At 44.3% G+C, this 18,923-nt stretch overlaps 1 protein-coding gene across 1 annotated transcript in view; it reads right to left on the reverse strand.

Annotated features, from left to right (window-relative positions):
- PLXNB2 (plexin B2) overlaps positions 1-18,923 on the reverse strand; it is a 560,635-nt gene that overhangs the window by 92,522 nt on the left and 449,190 nt on the right. Inside the window, exons 18-19 of the mRNA XM_082254716.1 lie at positions 15,531-15,698; positions 12,704-12,824 (exon numbers count right to left, since the gene is read on the reverse strand). Coding sequence (XP_082110842.1) covers positions 12,704-12,824; positions 15,531-15,698 — 289 coding nt within the window. The remainder of the gene's footprint in view (positions 1-12,703; positions 12,825-15,530; positions 15,699-18,923) is intronic.

An 18,923-nucleotide genomic window follows, 5' to 3' on the forward strand; every position in this document is an offset into this window, starting at 1 on the left:
TGACGCCGACTTTGCGGTGCCACATCGATGTAGTTCCTGCACTACTTTTGGCGATTTTGGGTGCAACTTGCATAGACATCTGTGCATGAAGCTAACTAACATGAGAAAATAACATCAAAGTAATATCAAAGCCGCATTCAATGTGAAAGAGGGCTAATAAAGGCAGTCCCCGGGTTACAAACAAGGTTCTGTAAGTTTATTCTTAAGTTGAATTTGTATGTAAGTTGGAACAGGTAAATTTTTTAAGTGTAACATAAGTGTAAAATAATTTGTAAGTTCTTTGGATAACATAGGGAAGGGTTAACACCCTTGTAACGTTTGTTTTGTGGTCTGCGCCCCTGTTCAAAAGATTTTATTTTCTGTCCCTGTGACAATTGGATTTTAAAAATTTTGGGTTGTCGTGGAAACAAGGATTGGTGATAAAGCTTCAGTGGGGACACCTTTTTCCCATTATAACTCTTACAGGAGTGATTTTTCCTTCCTAGGGGTAGATTTCTTCTCACTTCCTGTTGTCTCCCTCCATTTGTAATTATGGGCCGTATGTAAATTAAATGTTTGATACTCGGGGACTGCCTGCATAGAAAAAAAGTCTGTCATAGACTACACATGGAGTGCAAGAGACCACACAATACCTAAAAAAGTTTATGTGATTTGTTATTCAGGTATCATGTGAGACTGCAAAGAGTACAGGTTAATTTGAGCAAACAGACTTTTATAAAAATAATCACCAACAGCAGAAATTTTAAGAAAAAAATATATAAAACTTCAAGGCAAAGTTCAAACATGCTCTTGATGCTGTAAAGCAGAGGTACTCCTCCTTTTGAAGAGCAAGGGCCCTTAAGGGGCAATTTGGTCATAATGAAATGAAATGGTTCAGACCAATTCAGGATAATCATTTTTCATAGGACCAATGACCTTGGATATTTATCTACTATTGCATCTTGCAGGTGTGGTACACTTTCTAAAAGTGCACCAAAGCTTCTGCATCCAGGAGTTTTGGTCCGCTTTCAGAAAGCACATCAAACCCGCAGGATAGAATCGATGTGCCTATGGCTCAGGGCAGTTAACTCACCAGAAAGCCGCAGGTGCGCCGTGCTGCATCTGCATATCAGTGTGAAAGCAGCCTGTTAACCCTTTTTTTTTTTTTTTTAAAGTGCCAATATGCCCACTGCAAAACGATGTGATGTTTATTAAACAGATCTTTTAGTCTTTCAGCTTTTGCTAGCATCACTAGGCTGTAAGAAAGGTTCCTGTCCCAGGCGGAGTAATACCAAATGAACTTCCCCTGGGACAGGAGTTGGCCCTACAGAGAAAGCATTGGCTTATGCGGCTGCTGCCCTTTTCACAGTCGCTTGCTTCTTATGGCGCTGGCTCCATCCACAAGGATGCTCTGGGATGGCGGGTCTGCAACCTGGGATATGGGCTTGACGACACACCATCCCAGAGTATGAGGTCACAGGGCTCCATGAGCCACTGGATGCGCACCCCTGATGTAAAGCAAAAACACATGATTTTTGGGCTCTGATCTGCCTTTACCAGCAATGCCTTCCCCAAAGATAGCCACTGATGTAAATTACTTACTACAATAGCCTAACATTGTATGCAATGAATAATAAGACTGGTGAAGCTTGATGAATGCATAAGGGCTCTCGCACACTGGCCAGCTGAGTCAGTTCAGCGCAATTGCCAGTGTGTTTCCTCCACCCACGCAGCCCAGGTGCAGCATACAGCCTGTCACTGACATGAACGGCTGTGCTCTGCTGTACTCACAGTGGTGCTATTTTTAACACTAGGTACAGTATACACCAAAAAATAACTTTTTTGTTTTGTTTTTTGTTGTCCTTTTCTGTGTTTCCTAAACTACTCAACGTTGTACCTCATTTCAGACTCATTGTGATAGCAATAAAGTTCAACAAAATGAAAGGTGTCAAACAATTACAATTAAATATTACAAAAAAATAAAAATCTAATCATAAAATGAACCACACGTGAGGCATTGTCACGACCTTCAGAGTGAGAGCAATAATTCATTGTTAACTCTAAGTGATAACCTGTAAAGGCTTTTAATGTGCTGCCTATGGAGAATTTTGAATACAACTGTTTTTTGTAATCTCTTGGGTGCCTTCAATTTTAAGGCTTAACCTTTTTGGTATGCATTTACTTGATGCATCATCATCTTTTATATTTTACCAAAAGGGTATAATACTGTGTTTTTTTGCACTAACATTCATTTTAGTGTATTTTCCCTGAAACTATGCTTTTGATGAATAGCTGCCGAAATATCATGAAACAAAAAATTGCAACTGCACTATTTTAGGCCCCATGCACACAGGGCGTTTTTGCAGCTGCTTTTAGCAGTGTCAGACGTTTTTTCTTTTTTTTTGCAGCTGCAAAATGCCCATCCATGTTATTCTATGGCCTCATGCACACATAGAGCTTTTAGGAGCTCCAAGTGGCATAGGCGTTTAATAGCTGCAAAAAAAACCCAGGACCAGTGCGTTCTGGAGCTGCAGCATCAAGCTGTAAAAACGTCTGACGCGGCTAAAGGCTGAATAACGTTGCTTATACAGCGTTAAGTCACGTTATTCTTTTTATTTTTTTTCCATTCAAAATCAATGGTTCCCTATGGGAGCCTATTGATTTGAATGGAAGGCGCATCGCAAGTCGGATCAGGATGATCCGACTTTCGCTGTGAGAATCTTGAGGGGGAACTCCACGCCAAAATGGGAAAAAAAAAAAAACGGCGTGGGGGTCCCCCCAAGGTTCTAAACCAGGCCCTTCGGGTCTGGTATGGATTTTGAGGGTAGCCCCACGCCAAAAAAATGGCGTGGGGTCCCCCCCCCGAAAATCCATACCAGACCCTTATCCGAGCATGCAGACCGGCAGGCCAGGAAAGGGGAGGGGACGAGTGAGCGGCCCCACCCCCCCTGGACCATACCAGGCCACACGCCCTCAACATGGACTCTGCACCCCCCCACCCCAAAGCACCTTGCCCCCATGTTGATGAGGACAAGGGCATCTTCCCGACAACCCTGGGCGGTGGTTGTGGGGGTCTGCGGGCAGGGTACTTATAGGAATCTGGAAGCCCGCGCAGATCCGAGACCACCTCCCTATGTGAATGGGTATGGGGTACATTGTACCCCTACCCATTCACCCCAAAAAAAGCAGTGTATATAAATGTAGCAGGTTTTGCAGGCCTGTGGCCCGATGTGGGTCTGCCATTGTTACCGGTTACCTATCCAGCCCACGTGAGCTGCGACCCTGAGTGTGAGAACCGAGACATTGACAATTCCGGCATCTTGGTTTTTGTGGTTTTATTGTAGATAAAGGGGATGGGAGAAGGGAATGAGTGGGATACTCATTTAGGCTTAACTAAATAAAATTCGGGATTTTATCCAAGAAAATGTCTGTTAACGCCGCCTTGACGCCAGCCAGCGCTCACTGACGCTTAGAACACACTGTATCTTGACTGAAGTGCTGAATCCTCGACTCTAGGTCCAGAAGACTCAGGACTGTGAAGCATAGAACTACTGACACTGCAGCACTGCAAAGTCACTGACCACCCTCCCCAGCCTGCACTGGCTTGAGGTAGCTTGCTGTGAATTACTGTATAGCTGCAACTCTCAACTGGCACTCTGCACCATTCAGGGCCCAAACCGCAGGTGCCCCCTTTACACTTTAGCTCTTCAGGGTCCACTGACTATGGACCCCCTTTGCTACTTCAGGGTCTTCAACCTAGGTACCCCCATGGATACTAGCTGATCTTCCCCTGGTCTTCTTCCTCCGGTCCTCCTCTGACGCTGTCTCCAGTGATTATGCCGTCTCCGGTGTATGCAGCTTATTATATAGCCATTAGGGGCATGGCCGCCCGGGGACGTCATCAGGAGACGACGCCCCCTTATGTCACAGATGATGCCATCTGTGAAATAAGGGGCGTGGTCTCCTGATGACGTCACTGGGAGGCCACGCCCCCAATGGCTATACAATAAGCTGCATACACTGGAGCCGGCATAATCACCGGAGACAGCGTCGGAGGAGGACCGGAGGAAGAAGAATAGCGGAGGGGAGAATAGCAGAAGGCAAAAGACCGGAGCGGAGGGGAGAAGACCGGAGCGGAGAAGTCCAGAGCAGAGGGGAGAAGTCCAGAGCAGAGGGGAGAAGTCCAGAGCAGAGGGGAGAAGTCCAGAGCAGAGGGGAGAAGTCCAGAGCAGAGGGGAGAAGTCCAGAGCAGAGAAGACCAGGTGAAGATTTTTAATAAACTTTTCAAAACTTCTCCTGTCATTTGCATACACTGCCTTTTATGGGGTGAATGGGTAGGGGTATAATCTACCCCATTCACATAGGGAGGGGTCCGGGATCTGGGAAGGCCCCCTTGTTAAAGGGGGCTTCCAGATTCCAATAAGCCCCCTGCCGCAGACCCCCACAACCACTGCCCAGGGTTGTTGGGAAGAGGCCCTTGTCCTCATCAACATGGGGGCAAGGTTCTTTGGGTTGGGGGGGTGCAGTTCCCCCCCCCCGCCCCAGGGTGGGGGGGGTGCAGTTCCCCCTCGCCCCAAAGCACCCACCCCCCCATATTGAGGGCGTGTGGCCTGGTATGGTCCAAGGAGGGTGGGGCCACTCGCTCGTCCCCGCCCCTTTCCTGGCCTGCCGGGCTGCATGCTCGGATAAGGGTCTGGTATGGATTTTGGGGGGGCCCACACCATATTTTTTTCCCATTTTGGCGTGGAGTTCCCCCCTCAAGATTCTCACAGCGCAATTCGCACAGCAAGTCGGATCATCCTGATCCATTCAAATCAATAAGCTTCCATAGGGAACCATTGATTTTGAATGGAGGCAGAAAAAATGCTGCTAAAAGCGACGTGGCCAAACGTGCAATAACGCCACTGGAAAAAGCTACTAAAAGCACGTTTTTACAGCTACTTTTTCCTGGCATCAGAAGTGGCTCTGCAGCTCGTTTTTTCTGACACCCTGTGTGCATGAGGCCTCATTCTCCATGGTCCCTGATTTCAGAAAATATATAATTGTTGGGCTTTTAAAGTACTTTCTAGAAAACAAATTTAGATTTTAACATGTGTGCAAAAAAATTTAAAAAATGCACCAGTAGACAAGTGGTTAATATGACTTCACATAACTCCAGTTGAAAACAAAATTTCTTCGGTTAAAATCAGACCTTTTGTTTCTTGTAAAGAGCCTGTTTCTAAAGTTTTTTTTTGTTGTTCAATCAGCGGGTTGAAGGAAAAAAACCTCAAGCGATGTGGATGCAGGAATCTCCTCTGCTGTGCTGTGGTATTCTGACAGCGGGCCAATCGGCTGCAAGCGCTTGTCGATTGCTGGTTTTCCTGCAGGATTGTTTGACAGAAGCCACTCATTAGACCTGCTTATGTCAAACAGGCAGGTGCGGACTGACTATTCAGGCATTCCCGGGCACTGCCCGAGGGCCAGTAGGGAGCCCTCTGGGACAGTCACAATTTCTAGGAAGGTGTCCTGATACAGCTCATCCCGGGGTTTGTCAGCAGCAGTGTTACTGCTCCTAAATGCATCCACTGCCTAGCGGTGTATGTATTTAGAAGTTTTGAATCTCCTTTCTGTCCCTGTTCCAGCAGTCTCCTGCATATTCGCTCTGTGCCTCCCTCTCACAGATCCCCCCTCCCATCTTCAGTGCCGTGTGATGAGAGAACCCGGAGGAGGGGCATAAAGTCTCACACTACATGCAGGGAGAGAGGGGAGCTGAGGGAGGTAAGTTGCACACAATACATGTCAAAGTGTCATGCTTGGATGGAAGTTTTTATAGTATCATGTGAAGGGTTAATGTGACCATAGCGGCCAGCAAAGTTTGCAACCCCCCCCCCCCCCCCCAGCTGAAAGGCATCTCTTAAGCAGGCACACATCATATCCCTATCTACATAAACAATCCCCAAGCACTCTGTATGTCCAGATAATGTGCAGTTAATTTATGACCTTTCCATTTACCCTGTGTTATCCAACCCTGTACAATGAAAAGTGTAAACCCACCAAATAAACTATACACACTATATACAAAATAACCCCCAATAAATACATCATCTTGATGTTCAAGGCTACATGCATGAAAGCACAATATTTTGAACACTGATTATTTAGAGAAATATTTATGTTTATTTAGGATTGTTATTTTTATGTACTCAATGTAAGGCTTGGTTTACACCTACAGGTACAACCAAGTATGAGCATGTTTTTCACACACATGGAAATGTCTTGAAAAAGTCCAGCATGGGGCGGACGTTTGCAGATGTATGGGGATGCCCTTAATTATTAAAACTGCTCTACATTCGTTAAAGTGCAGCACATTTCTGTGTGTGTTGGGAAGGCATGCAATTTTACATGCATTCCTCACATGCATAGATGTGAATTTAGCTATAGAGTGTTTAGTTTATGTGCTGCGTTTACACTTTTGACTGTGCACAGTTTGGATAATGCAGGGTTAAACACAATGGTCATAAAGTAACTTTACATTATTAAATATTTCATTATTTCATACACATATTGGGGGGTTGCATATTATATCTCTTGTAAAAGGAGGTTGTGCTCTTTGAGCCATATCATTGTATTTTTTTTATTGTTTTATCTATTAGTGGATGAGCGCAGTTGTTTTTGATTATATCTGAATACTTCTCAGCCCCTGACTCCCCCAGTTGGCATCACCCCCAAGTAACTTTATACATCCATCTGACAGATATCACTTTGAGCTACTGCCTACCTCACAGTTCTACTATCCCCATAGATGCTGCCATTGAAAAAAATCCCTTTCCAACTGACTCACCCCCACCAACTGTCATTCCCATCCCACTGGTGCTGCAGCCCCCCCCCCCCAAAAAACAGGGGTATGGTAAGTGGATACAGCAGGTGATCAGTGCAGCAGGTGGGGGAGAACAAGGACCGATCCATTGTGGCTCTCACTGCAGCAGCTGAAAGCCAACATCTCCTTCTCCAGCTGCTGCAGTGAGAACCACAAAGGATCAGTTCCACTATCTCCCCCATTTGCTGCACTGATCTGAATTTCTCCCACTGCCTGGACCCCCACCTCCCGCAGCACTGCCAGCTTCCCTCATTTCCTCTCCCACCGGCAGCAGTTGGGGGCACACAGGGAGAACCACAGGATGGAGAGCAGGAAAGGGACTGCTAAATAGGTCATTTACCAGCTCCTTCCTTTCCTAAGTGAACACAGTAAGTGATTGATACTGATCATTCAGTGTATTTATAACTGAGCATAGTAAATTGTGTTTACTAAGCTTCAGTTTATGAATAGACAGGAGCTTCTGTCTCCTGTTCATTCATCTGCAGTGCAGCTGAGCCTACAGAGAAAGAGACTGGGGAATGTGTCCCTTTCTCTGTCTCAAAAGTGAGACTGAAATCCCACCAAAGTCACCCACCAGCATTGTGAAAAACAAAACAAAAAATTAAAATAAATATAGTTGAAATAAAAAAAAAACATTTAAAAATGCAAGTCAGATTTTTACAAGTCAGACTAAAAAGCCATGTCCAATACGTGGCATTATTTAGCCACACTTACTGAGTGCTGCAGTGCACTATGCGCGCCACAGGTCACCTTTTCCCTGGTAGAGGCCTCTAGGGTTTTACTTTGCCTATGATCCTGTTAAGGTGCGCCCATTAGAGGCTGTTGGTACCTTTACTGGGTCACCATCTTTAAGTCTCCTGCCACTCTGCATGTCACCAAGCTAGGTGCCGCTCCACGCGGGCCTGCTGCATTAACGGATTGTAAAAGCAGAAGGTTTTTTTATCTTAATACATTCTAAAGATTGGTGTGCCCCTTAGGCTGGCCACAATAAAAGGCCACTATGTAATGTGCAGTTTTATCACACAGCACAATGCCACAGACGTCGCAAGTTTTGAGGGAATGTGCAGTTGGCATGCTGACTGCAGGAATGTACAGCACAGCTGTTGCCTGTGAATTCAATGTTCATTTCTCTACCATAAGCGGTCTCCAAAGGCGTTTCAATGAATTTGGCAGTAGATCCAACTGGCCTCACAACTGCAGACCATGTGTAACCACACCAGCCCAGGACCTCCGCATCCAGCATCTTCACCTCCAAGATCGTCTGAGACCAGCCACCAAGACATCTGCTGCAACAATTCGTCTGCATAACCAAAGAATTTCTGCATGAACGGTCAGAAACCGTCTCAGGGAAGCTCATCTGCATGCTTGGCATCCTCATTAGGGTCTCGACCTGACTGCAGTTCATCATCGTAACAGACTTGAGTGAGCAAATGCTCACACTCGATGGCACCTGGCACTTTGGAGAGGTGTTGAATCATGGTTTTCACTGTACAGGGCAGACAGCAGACAGCATATATGGCGTCGTGTGGGTGAGCGGTTTGCTGATGTCAACATTGTGGATAGAGTGGCCCATGGTGGCGGTGGGGTTATGGTATGGGCAGGCGTATGTTATTGACAACGAACACAGGTGCATTTTAATAATAGCATTTTGAATGCACAGAGATAGCATGACGAGATCCTGAAGCCCATTGTTGTGCCATTCATCCACGACCAACACCTCAAGTTGCACCATGATAATGCACGGCCCCATGTTTCAAAGATCTGTAAAAAATTCCTGGAAGCTGTAAACATCCCAGTTCTTACATGGCCAGCATACTCACCGGACATATTACCCATTGAGCATGTTTGGGATGCTGTGCATCGGCGTATACAACAGTGTGTTCCAGGTCCTGCCAATATCCAGCAACGTTCGCACAGCCATTGAAGAGGAATGGACCAACATTCCACAGGCCACAATCAACAACCTGATCAACTATGTGAAGGAGATGTGTTGCACTGCATGAGGCAAATGGTGGTCACACCAGATACTGACTGTTTTTTGGACCCCCCAATACAGTAAAACTACATTTTAGAGTGGCATTTTATTGTGGCCAGCCTAAGGCACACCTGTGCAATAAATCATGCCATCTAATCAGCATCTTGATATGCCACACCTGTGAGGTGGATGGATTATCTCGGCAAAGGAGAAGTGCTCACTAACACAGATTTAGACAGATTTGTGAACAATATTTGAGAGAAATAGGTCTTTTGTGTATATAAAAAAAAGTATTAGATCTTTGAGTTCACCTCATGAAAAATGGGGGCAAACACAAAAGTGTTGCGTTTATAATTTTGTTCAGTGTAGATTTACCAAGAACATACATTTGAGAAAAGAAAAAGACAAAAAAAAAAAAACCCAGCTGTCAGGTAAATAAAATAGAACAACCAACCCTACCAATTTTTTAACCTGGTCAACAAAAACAGCAGATTACAGGGATGCTGACAACAATGAAAACTTGACAAAGGCTTTAACTACCCCACCCCACAAAATATAGAAAAAGCTTTGACTGTCTATGCTTGTTTCTTACAATGTAACCAGCAAATTACCATAACCACTATGCAATTTAGTTAAATCAACTGACCTTCCTATAAGAAAGAAAATATTTTTGAAGTCTCCATGCTATCGCCAATAACATGTTAAAGAATTACAAAAAACAGGGCCCTCTGCATGGGTAACATGTCATAGCTGAGCAGGGTTTAGGCATCCCAAGTGATGCATGTCCTCTTCTGCTGTGTGTAAACTATGCTTGAGTCTTGGTACACACAACTCCGAAGTCAAACATCGCATGTGATTCGCAGTGCACTGCTTTGCAAATCACATGCGATGTCTGCGCGTTGCGAATTTAGCCATACAGATTGTATGGCTGAATTTGCATTGCATTCGGACCAAAATCGCACAGTACCCTTTTTTGGGTTCGCAGCAGAATCTGATTGCATGGGTGTTCCCACCTATGTGATCTGATTATTGTCCTAACTGTTGTTAACTTTGTATTGACACCCCCAGCGATTTGCATATGGCAGCGTAACCTGCCTGTGAGTTTAGTTTGATGCGGGAACCCGCAGTGGATTCGCAATGGTTCCCTCATCGCATATGTGTGAACCGACCCTAAATCCACTACTATGTAATAAAGGCAATAATCATAAGATGTTTTAGGAAACTGGAAATAAGACTTATTATCTACCCATTGCAGGTAAAGATGTTTATTGTGAAACATACACATTTTCTTATTGGACTAGGGGAGTCCTAAAAAGCAGGCCTACAGTCGGTGCTTCTTCCTTATACTGAACACTGCCAAAGAAAAGAAAATGAAATGGCATAAGCAGCTGTAAGCTGGACCCTAAGGAAGCTTACTCCATTGAACGAATTTGTTAGATTGTTTATGGAAATATATAAATGTTGCTGTTTTTTACTTCAGTGCCGGGTCACACTTGTGCGATGCGGGAAGGCTGCAAATTCGCAGCCTGTTCCCGCATCGCAAACGCACATCTGGCAGTTCACACTGCCATATGCGATACGCTGGGGGTGTCAATGAAATGTTAACAACACCCCCAGTTTGATTGCAGTGCAATCTCACAGTTCGCACAGGATCGGATCGCACAAGTGTGAACCACTGTGCGATCCGATCCTGATGCGGCTGAAAAAATGCCTCGTGTGCGACTTTTGTGCGGGTGCAGTGCGAATTTAGCCATACAAAGTGTATGGCTGAATTCGCACTGCACATCCGATCGCATGTAATGAAGGAGCAGTGCGCTCCGATATCACATGCGATCGCCGCACACGCGGAAGTGTGAACCGGCACTCAATGTCCAAAAAAACAGAACCAACTACTGAGAGAAATTAATATGCCCTTTCAGTTACTGTATGAACACAATGGGGTTGATTTATCAAAACTGGAAAGTGCAAAATCTGGTGCAGTTCTGCATAGAAATAAATCAGCTTCCAGTTTATTTTTTTTTTTAAAAGCTTAAATGAACAAGCTGAAGGTAGAACCTGCTTGGCTACCATGCACCGCTGCAACAGATTGCACTCTCCAGTTTTAGTAAATCAACCCCATTAAGTCAGCATTTTGATCTAAAGGCAGAACTCTACACAAAAGTAATAAGATTAAGGACCAGACCCCAGAATTTTGTGGCTTAGCCACAAGTCACTTACTGTGCGCTGCTTGTGTCATCTCCCTTTTACACTGTTCAAATTCCTTTAAAGGATGCAACTATTTGAACTTAAACAAGCAATGCTCATTGGGCCTTAAATCACATTTAAACCCCAAAATAAATATATATGTTACAAGTCTTTAAGTGCAGTTGCTGCATTCATTGCATTTTAAGGCTTTTTTCTTTATTTTATGATCCTGCCAGTAAAACAATTTATGTCGTTTGGGGACAACGCTCACTCTTCATACTTTTTCTAGGGAGAAACAGCATGGTCACTTTAGGCTGCTTTCCTGCTTTAGACCACAAACCCCTCCCTCTCGCCTTACCTCTATCCCATAGAAAGGAGGGGTTGTGTAGTTCACAGAGGATAGCTTGGAAAGCTGAAAACATTGCTCTAGATCAGGGGTGGGGAACCTATGGTTCGGGGGCCGTATGCGGCCCCCAAAGTCATCTGGTCCGGCCCCCCATGCAGCTGAGTCTGTGTCTCTCAGCTGATCTGTCAGAATGGAGCCAATGCTTCCTGTATAGTTCCTGCTCCGTTATGACAGTCTGAGTGAGTCACAGGCAGAGTGATATCAAATGCACTCCACCTGTGACCAATACAGGAAACCTCACCTCTTCCTCCAGCGTGGCGCTGCTACACTTCTCCTAGCCAGCATTTCCCGCCAGCAGCACACACAGCAGTACCAGCCAGAGCCAGCAGTATTCGCAGCAGTACACACAGCAGTACCAGCCAGAACCAGCAGTACCCACAGCAGAACCAGCAGTACTTCCTAGAGCCAGCAGTACCAGCCAGAGCCAGCAGAGCAGTACCAGCCAGAGCCAGCAGTACCCACAGCAGTACCAGCCAGAGTCAGCAGTACCTACAACAGTACCAGCCAGCAGTACCTACAGCACAGTATCAGCCTGAGCCAGCAGTACCCACAGCGATACCAGCCAGCAGTACCAGCCCGAGCCAGCAGTACCCACAGCAGTACCAGCCAGCAGTACCCACAGCACAGTACCAGTCATCAGTACCAGCCTGAGCCAGCAGTACCCACAGCAGTATCAGCCTGAGCCAGCAGTACCAGTCAGCAGTACCCACAGCAGTACCAGCCAGCAGTACTCACAGCACAGTACAAGCCAGCAGTACCAGCCTGAGCCAGCAGTACCCACAACAATACCAGCCAGCTGTACCCACCAGCAGTACCAGCCAGCTATACACACCAGCAGTTCTTTTCAAAACTTACCACCGCAAAAAAGTTGACTGCGCTCCAGACTGACGACGCAAACCTGGAAAATCTGTTGCGAGTAGCAACATCATCAAAACCAGCTAACATCACACACCTCACCAAAGAGAAGCAGTTGCAGCCATCACATTAGGGGTGAGTTAATCAAATGTTTGACCAAATATAACAGGCTAATTTTTAAGTTGATAATTTTGTACGGCCCCCGAATGGTTTTATAAATACCCAAATGGCCCTTGGCAGAAAAAAGGTTCCCCACCCCTGCTCTAGATTGATGTTACAAGAATACTGGATTTCTATCTGGATCAGCAAGTAGTCTTCTGTACTTTAATAAACTGCACTTAGCCTGAAGAAAGCAAACCAATGCAGCTACCATATATAAGGATTGTTAAACTGAAATATCTGATTTTTGTTGTTGGGATTAAAAACATATTAGGAAACTGCCACTTACGAACTGTGCACTGTCTTCATCCACCTGTCTCTTCTCTCTTCTTGATCGTGACATTGCCATCATGCTGAAGTTCTGCACAAGGTTGAATCCCATACCTGATATGGTAATATTTCTTCCTCCACTATTTACAAGGGCAATAGATTTATTGTCAGTTGTTTTTATCATTCACATTTCAAATATTCAGTTATAAAAACTTTTGACTGAAAGTCAGTAACTGCCAAAGTAAAAACTCATTGTAAAAATGTTTCACGTAACCACCTACCACTCTCTAGCCAGCAATAAGCACTATGAACAATCAGGATATTTTTTAAGTAGGCCACACATTCAATATATGAATCCCAGAGCTTTTTGCACATTTGTGTGCTTTACTTCTCATAAAACTACATTTTACAACAGTAAGGCATGCCCTATCTAGTTTGAAAAGAAAGCATATTGTATTTTCAACGATTGTGTCTTTTAAGATAATATTACAGTGTTTACCTTAGTAATGCCATATTGTAAAACAAAGGCAGGGAGGTATACACGTACAGTATTTCTGGAGTGTCTATTATAAACAGGGCTTTGGAAAATACACTCAAGTGGTCTGTGTACTCATAAATAGCTGTGATTTTAGTGGTCATTGGACAGCTCAGGTCACAGTCACTATGTACAGAACCAACCACAGTGCCTCTGTACCTTGTGATCACAGTGAAGCAATTACAGAGATCACAATGAATGAGTGAACAGGCTGAATGTTTCTGAGGATCAGCAGATTGAAGATGAAGGTGAGTAGTCTTAAAGTGTAACTGACCACCAATGATGATAGGATGATTATTTTGAAAGCAAAGAAATAAAAGGTGAATGTAAATTTTTTTTTCCTTTATGAAGTAATCAATACAAAACCCCGTGGTCATTTACTAGCACCAATAAAAGCTCTATTTGTCTAAAAAAATATGTAAAAATCATTTGGGTACATGTGTTATCAGTCAAACTAATACACACTAAAAACTGAAAAATATGAGATAACGAAAAACTATATACAGACTGGTAGATGGCTGAATAATAAACAGATGTATCAGAACACACACACCTTTTTTTTTGGCTGGAAATCTGAACCCTGAACAAATGCACTTTGTGAAATTAGGACATGTACAATCCATCAGAGCAGACAAAATACCTAATCATGAAATGTGTGCTACATAGCCAATATATACATAGTTTATAAACAAAACAACTTGAAAATTGAAACTTTATTTTACAAATAAAAAGTCTGTATAATAAGTGAAAACACGGCAACACATACAGTGATGGAGTGCTCTCACAGATCCCCCTCCACGATAACACTCACCTACCTCTTACCAGAGACTATGGGCCTCAGATAATAGAAACCAAAAGCACTTTGTTCGCCACACTTCTGTGCAACATATAGGAAGGAAGACCGGTCATCAGCAAAGATGGTTCAGCATATAACTTGCGATATCTAATCATCACCCAGGTAATTCAATGTGTGACCAACAGACAATTTTCCATAAAAAAACGCTCCAACAGTGGTAAAAATCAATCCTCGGCATGTATCAAGTGAAAGAAGAGATAAGCAATTCATAGTGTAGTATTTAAAACATTCCAGTTTGTTAAAACATAGCTTGCACTTACACTTAGGATGAAAACAAAGCGGTAATATCTAACCAACATGGCTGCAGACACCCCGCCATCCAGCTCGTGTGGACAGACGTCTCAGATGTGGCTCCACATTTTACCACTATCGGAGTGTTTTATATGGAAAATTGTCTGTTTGTCACACATTGAATTACCTGGGTGATGATCGGATATCGCAAGTTATATGCTGAACCATCTTGGCTGATGACCGGTCTTTCTTCCTAAATGTTACACAGAAATGTGGCGAACAAAGCACTTTTGGTCTCTATTGGAGACCCATAGTCTCTGGTAAGAGGCGAGTGTTATCAGTGGAAAGGGATCAGTGAGAGCACTCCATCACTATATGTGTTGCCGTGTTTTTACTTCTTTTTTTACTGGGAGAACCATACAGACATTTTAGGTGTGATAAAGGCCATTTCCCACAGGCTTTCCGATCAGGTCCGCCAGTCAGTTTTTCAGGTGGACCCGATCGGAGCAAGCCTATGGAGCAGCGGATGTCAGCGGTGACATCTCCGCTGACACCTGCCGCTATCCGATCCTGTACGTGAAATCCAGACAGATGGAAACCCTGGAGGACTGAATCGGATGAAAAGGGACAGGCGGTCCGTTTTTATCCTATCTCCTATAGAGGAGAGTGGGGATCTGATGGGTCTGTCTCTGCAAAGTAAGCAGAGACCGACCTGTCAACCGCCTGCTTAGAGGGGATCAGCGGATTGATCCACGCTGAGCAAAACTTAGTCCGCCGGGCGGAAAGCCCGTGTTAAAGGACCCCAAGGCCCCTTTCACACGGGCGTTCCGTATGTCCGTATATCACCCCATCCGTTTGCGGGTGATATACAGACATAATGCATGTCAATGGGATTGCGGATGTCCATCCGCTGACATCCGATTTGCTTCCTTTCAGTTCTGTTCCGTTTTTTGGAATGGAACAGAACCCTATTTTTTCTTCCATTTAAAAAACGCAAAGGACGCAAAAACGGATGTCAGCGGTGCCTGGTCATTTTTTTGCATTTACTTTTTTGAGTCTTCTATTCAGACTTCACTGGGTAGCAGCTCTCAAATTAGTTTGTAGCATTTACACAGTAACCCACTATTTTTTTCTGTTCACTTAAGTGGTATTGGTTATAATATTTTTTTTTTGCATTGTTGGGAGGATCAGTGCAGGATTCCTCTCATATTATAGGCAAAATACCTGGAAAAGCTTCGATCAGGGTAAAATTGGTTGATAGATGGGTTGCTTCTGTAATAAAATGGCCCGGCCTCTATCTTCGTGTAATTTCCGTAATGCAACTTGACTTTAACTTCTCCTTCCTTCTTACCTGCACCTGTAACACAGACTATGTCTTCACCAAATGTGATGCTGTAAAGAAAAAAAATAAGAATTTTAGCAGCGTAGAGCTGTGCGGTGATGAGATAAAACTCATCCATAAACAGCTTTTGAGAGACACAATGAGAGCAAGAAAGCAGCACAAAGGCAATACACATGTGCATTCTTCACGCATGAAGTCCTCAATGGCAAACAACAGGCTTGTTTTTCAGCCAACCATATGCCAAACATGAACACCCTTGACAGTAAAAAAGCTAATTTTATGCATAATTCCAACTATTAAATCTTATCCAATCTTAAAGATTGCCCCCTAGTAATTTTTTTTTTTTTTTTTAACTTAATACACTTCCTCTGAGCCCAGGTTGTTCTGGATCCACTTCTTGGAATGAAAGTATTACTCTGTGCTAAAACTGTGTGAGACGAGACCATCCCAAGGTATGGGTTTAAAACAGCCTGGACTCTGAGTATTGCTTTACTGTATTGTTACTCAAATGTCATAACATGAGCGAAAATGAAAAAGAACCCTTGACACCAGGTGTGTGTGTGTGTGGGGGGGATTATATATATATATATATATATACACATATACACATATACACACACACACACACAGTACTTAGCATAAATGAGTACACAACGGGTTTGTCAGAAAACCTTTACTTACCTTTCAGAGTCCAAATTTTCCATGGGACACTATACTACAAAATACTCTCACAAATGGGGGCAATTGATTGCAAAGTTTTGATAATTTGCACACACTAAAAATGGGATTTGTGTACTTACTGTAAAATCCATTTCTCTGAGTTCGACGGACACAGCGCTCCATAAATCATAACTAATGAGTTATATTGCCTCCTCCAGGAGTAGGATTAGGCAGAACAAAAACACCTGGCTAAGCCCATGGGCTGTCCTCAGCTGGTACATAAACCCCCTCTCTGCTCTAGGTAATCAGTTTAGTAGCAAGCAGTATTAGCAGTATTAGAAGCATCAGAACTCCATAGAGGGGTGGGTGCTGTGTCCGTCAAACTCAGAGAAATGGATTTTACGGTAAGTACAAAAATCCCCATTTTCTCTTTCGTTCATCGGCGAACACAGTGCTCCATAAATCATAACTACTGGGACATCCAAAACTAGTGGCAAAAGGAAAACGAGGGGTGGGGAAAATAACCCAAGGCTAAAAATAGCCAGGTCACAGGACCCCTGTCTGAAAAATAAAGGTTTAAAGAAAAAACACCCCTCAAGAGGGAACAGCCCTTCTTAAACAGCAGCCTGCAAAACTTTGCAGCCAAAAGAAGCATCCTCAGATGCCAAAGTATCTACCTTATAGAATTTTGTGAAGGTATGCACAGAAGACCAAGTGGCCGCCTTGCAAACTTGCGATCTTGAAGCCTGATGACAGAAGGCCCAAGAAGCACTCAACGCCCGAGAAGAATGTGCCGTGATAGGGAAAGGTGGAACCTGACCTTTAATGGAATAGGCCTGAGTCACCATCTAATTCATCTAGAGATGGAAGCCGAAGAAGCGGCCAGCCCTTTTCTTGGTGTGTCCGTAAACACAAAAAGCGAGTCTGACCTCCAAAAAGACTCAGTAGCTGCCAGATATACCCGAATCACACAAACCACATCCAAGGTATGCAAAGCAAATTCCTTGGGATGAGCCAGCTTGGGACACAAGGAAGGCAACACAATATCCTCATTCAAATGGAAGTCAGAGATAACTTTGGGAAAGGAATGATGGACAGGGACGAAGAATCACTTTATTTCTATGGAGCACTAAATAGGGACTGCGACAGGATAATGACGCCAATTCCGATACCCTGCAGGCCGAGGTAATTAGCCACCAAGAATGTGAACTTCTAGATAACGTAGGCAAGGGAATCTTCCAAATATTCTCAAATGGAGGTTTCTGGAGAACCAAAAGTACTTAATTTAAATCCCATGGTGGCAAAATAGACCGTGTACAGGTGGAGCCACATGTCAAACCCCCTGGATGAAGGTACAAACTAAAGAGCGCGTAGCTAGGGGTCGCTGAAAGAAGATTGCCAGGGCAGTCACCTGGCCTTTGATGGTACTCAAGGTCAACTTCGGATCAACGCCCTGTTGAAGAAAGGTTAAGATCCGAGCCACAGAAAAGTATCGAGGATGAGCGCCAATCGACTCCCACCAAGAAATGTATACCTTCCACGTACGATGGTATATCTTGCTGGAAGATGACTTCCTCTCCTTCAACATAGTAGGGATCACTGATCCAGACAAACCTCCATTCCTCAGTACCTGGCTTCCAATAGCGAAGCCATTGACCACTTAAGCCCCGGAAGATTTTACCCCCATTCCGACCAGGGGGTATTTTGCGATTCGGCACTGCGTGACTTTAACGGACAATTGAGCGGTCGTGCGACGCTGTACCTGAACAAATTTGGCGTCCTTTTCCCACAAACAGAGCTTTCTTTTGGTGGTATTTGATCACCTGTGCGCTTTTTTGATCACGCGCTATAAACAAAAGAAGAGCGTCAATTTTGCAAAAATAGCAATATTTTTCACATTTTTTTATATGAAATTTCCCCCCAAAAAAATGTAAAAATCAAAATTTTTTTAACATTTTCAGCCAATTTGTTTTATGCTACCTATGTTTGGTAAAAAAAAAAAAAAAAATCGCAAAAAGCGTATTTTGATTGGTTTGCGCAAAAGTTATTGCGTTTACTAACAAAGGGAAAGATTTTTGTCATTTTGGTTGTTTTTTTTTTTAACGCGTAATGGCGGCGATCTGCGATTTTTTTTGCGGTACTGCGACATTGGGGCGGACAGATCGGACCCTTGACTGACATTTGTGACACTTTTGGGGTTACCAGTGACATTTCTACAGTAATCAGTGCTATATATATATATATATGCACTGTTACTGTAAAAATACACTGGTAGTGAAGGGGTTAACTTTATTTGGGAGGGAGGGGCTGTGTGTATCCCTAGGGGCGTGCTTTCTACTGTGATTGGCTGTGGCTTGAGCTGTAAGGACACTGATCAACGGATCTACATACTAGATCCGTGTGATCAGTGTCTTTACAGCGAGGAGAAGGACAGGTGGCTTGTTTACACAAGCTGCCTGACATTCTCCCTCTCCCCCGCCGATCGCCGAGTGACCGGCGGACATCGGGTCCACTGGTCACACGCGCGGGGGGGGGGGGGGGGGGGGGTCCGTGACCGCGCGGGAGCGCGCCTCCGGCGACGCGCGCGCTCGCTCCCTAGACCCTCACAAGCTAGT

This window comes from Pelophylax lessonae (assembly GCF_965119305.1).
Source record: "Pelophylax lessonae genome assembly, chromosome: 4".
Taxonomy (NCBI): Eukaryota; Metazoa; Chordata; class Amphibia; order Anura; family Ranidae; genus Pelophylax; species Pelophylax lessonae.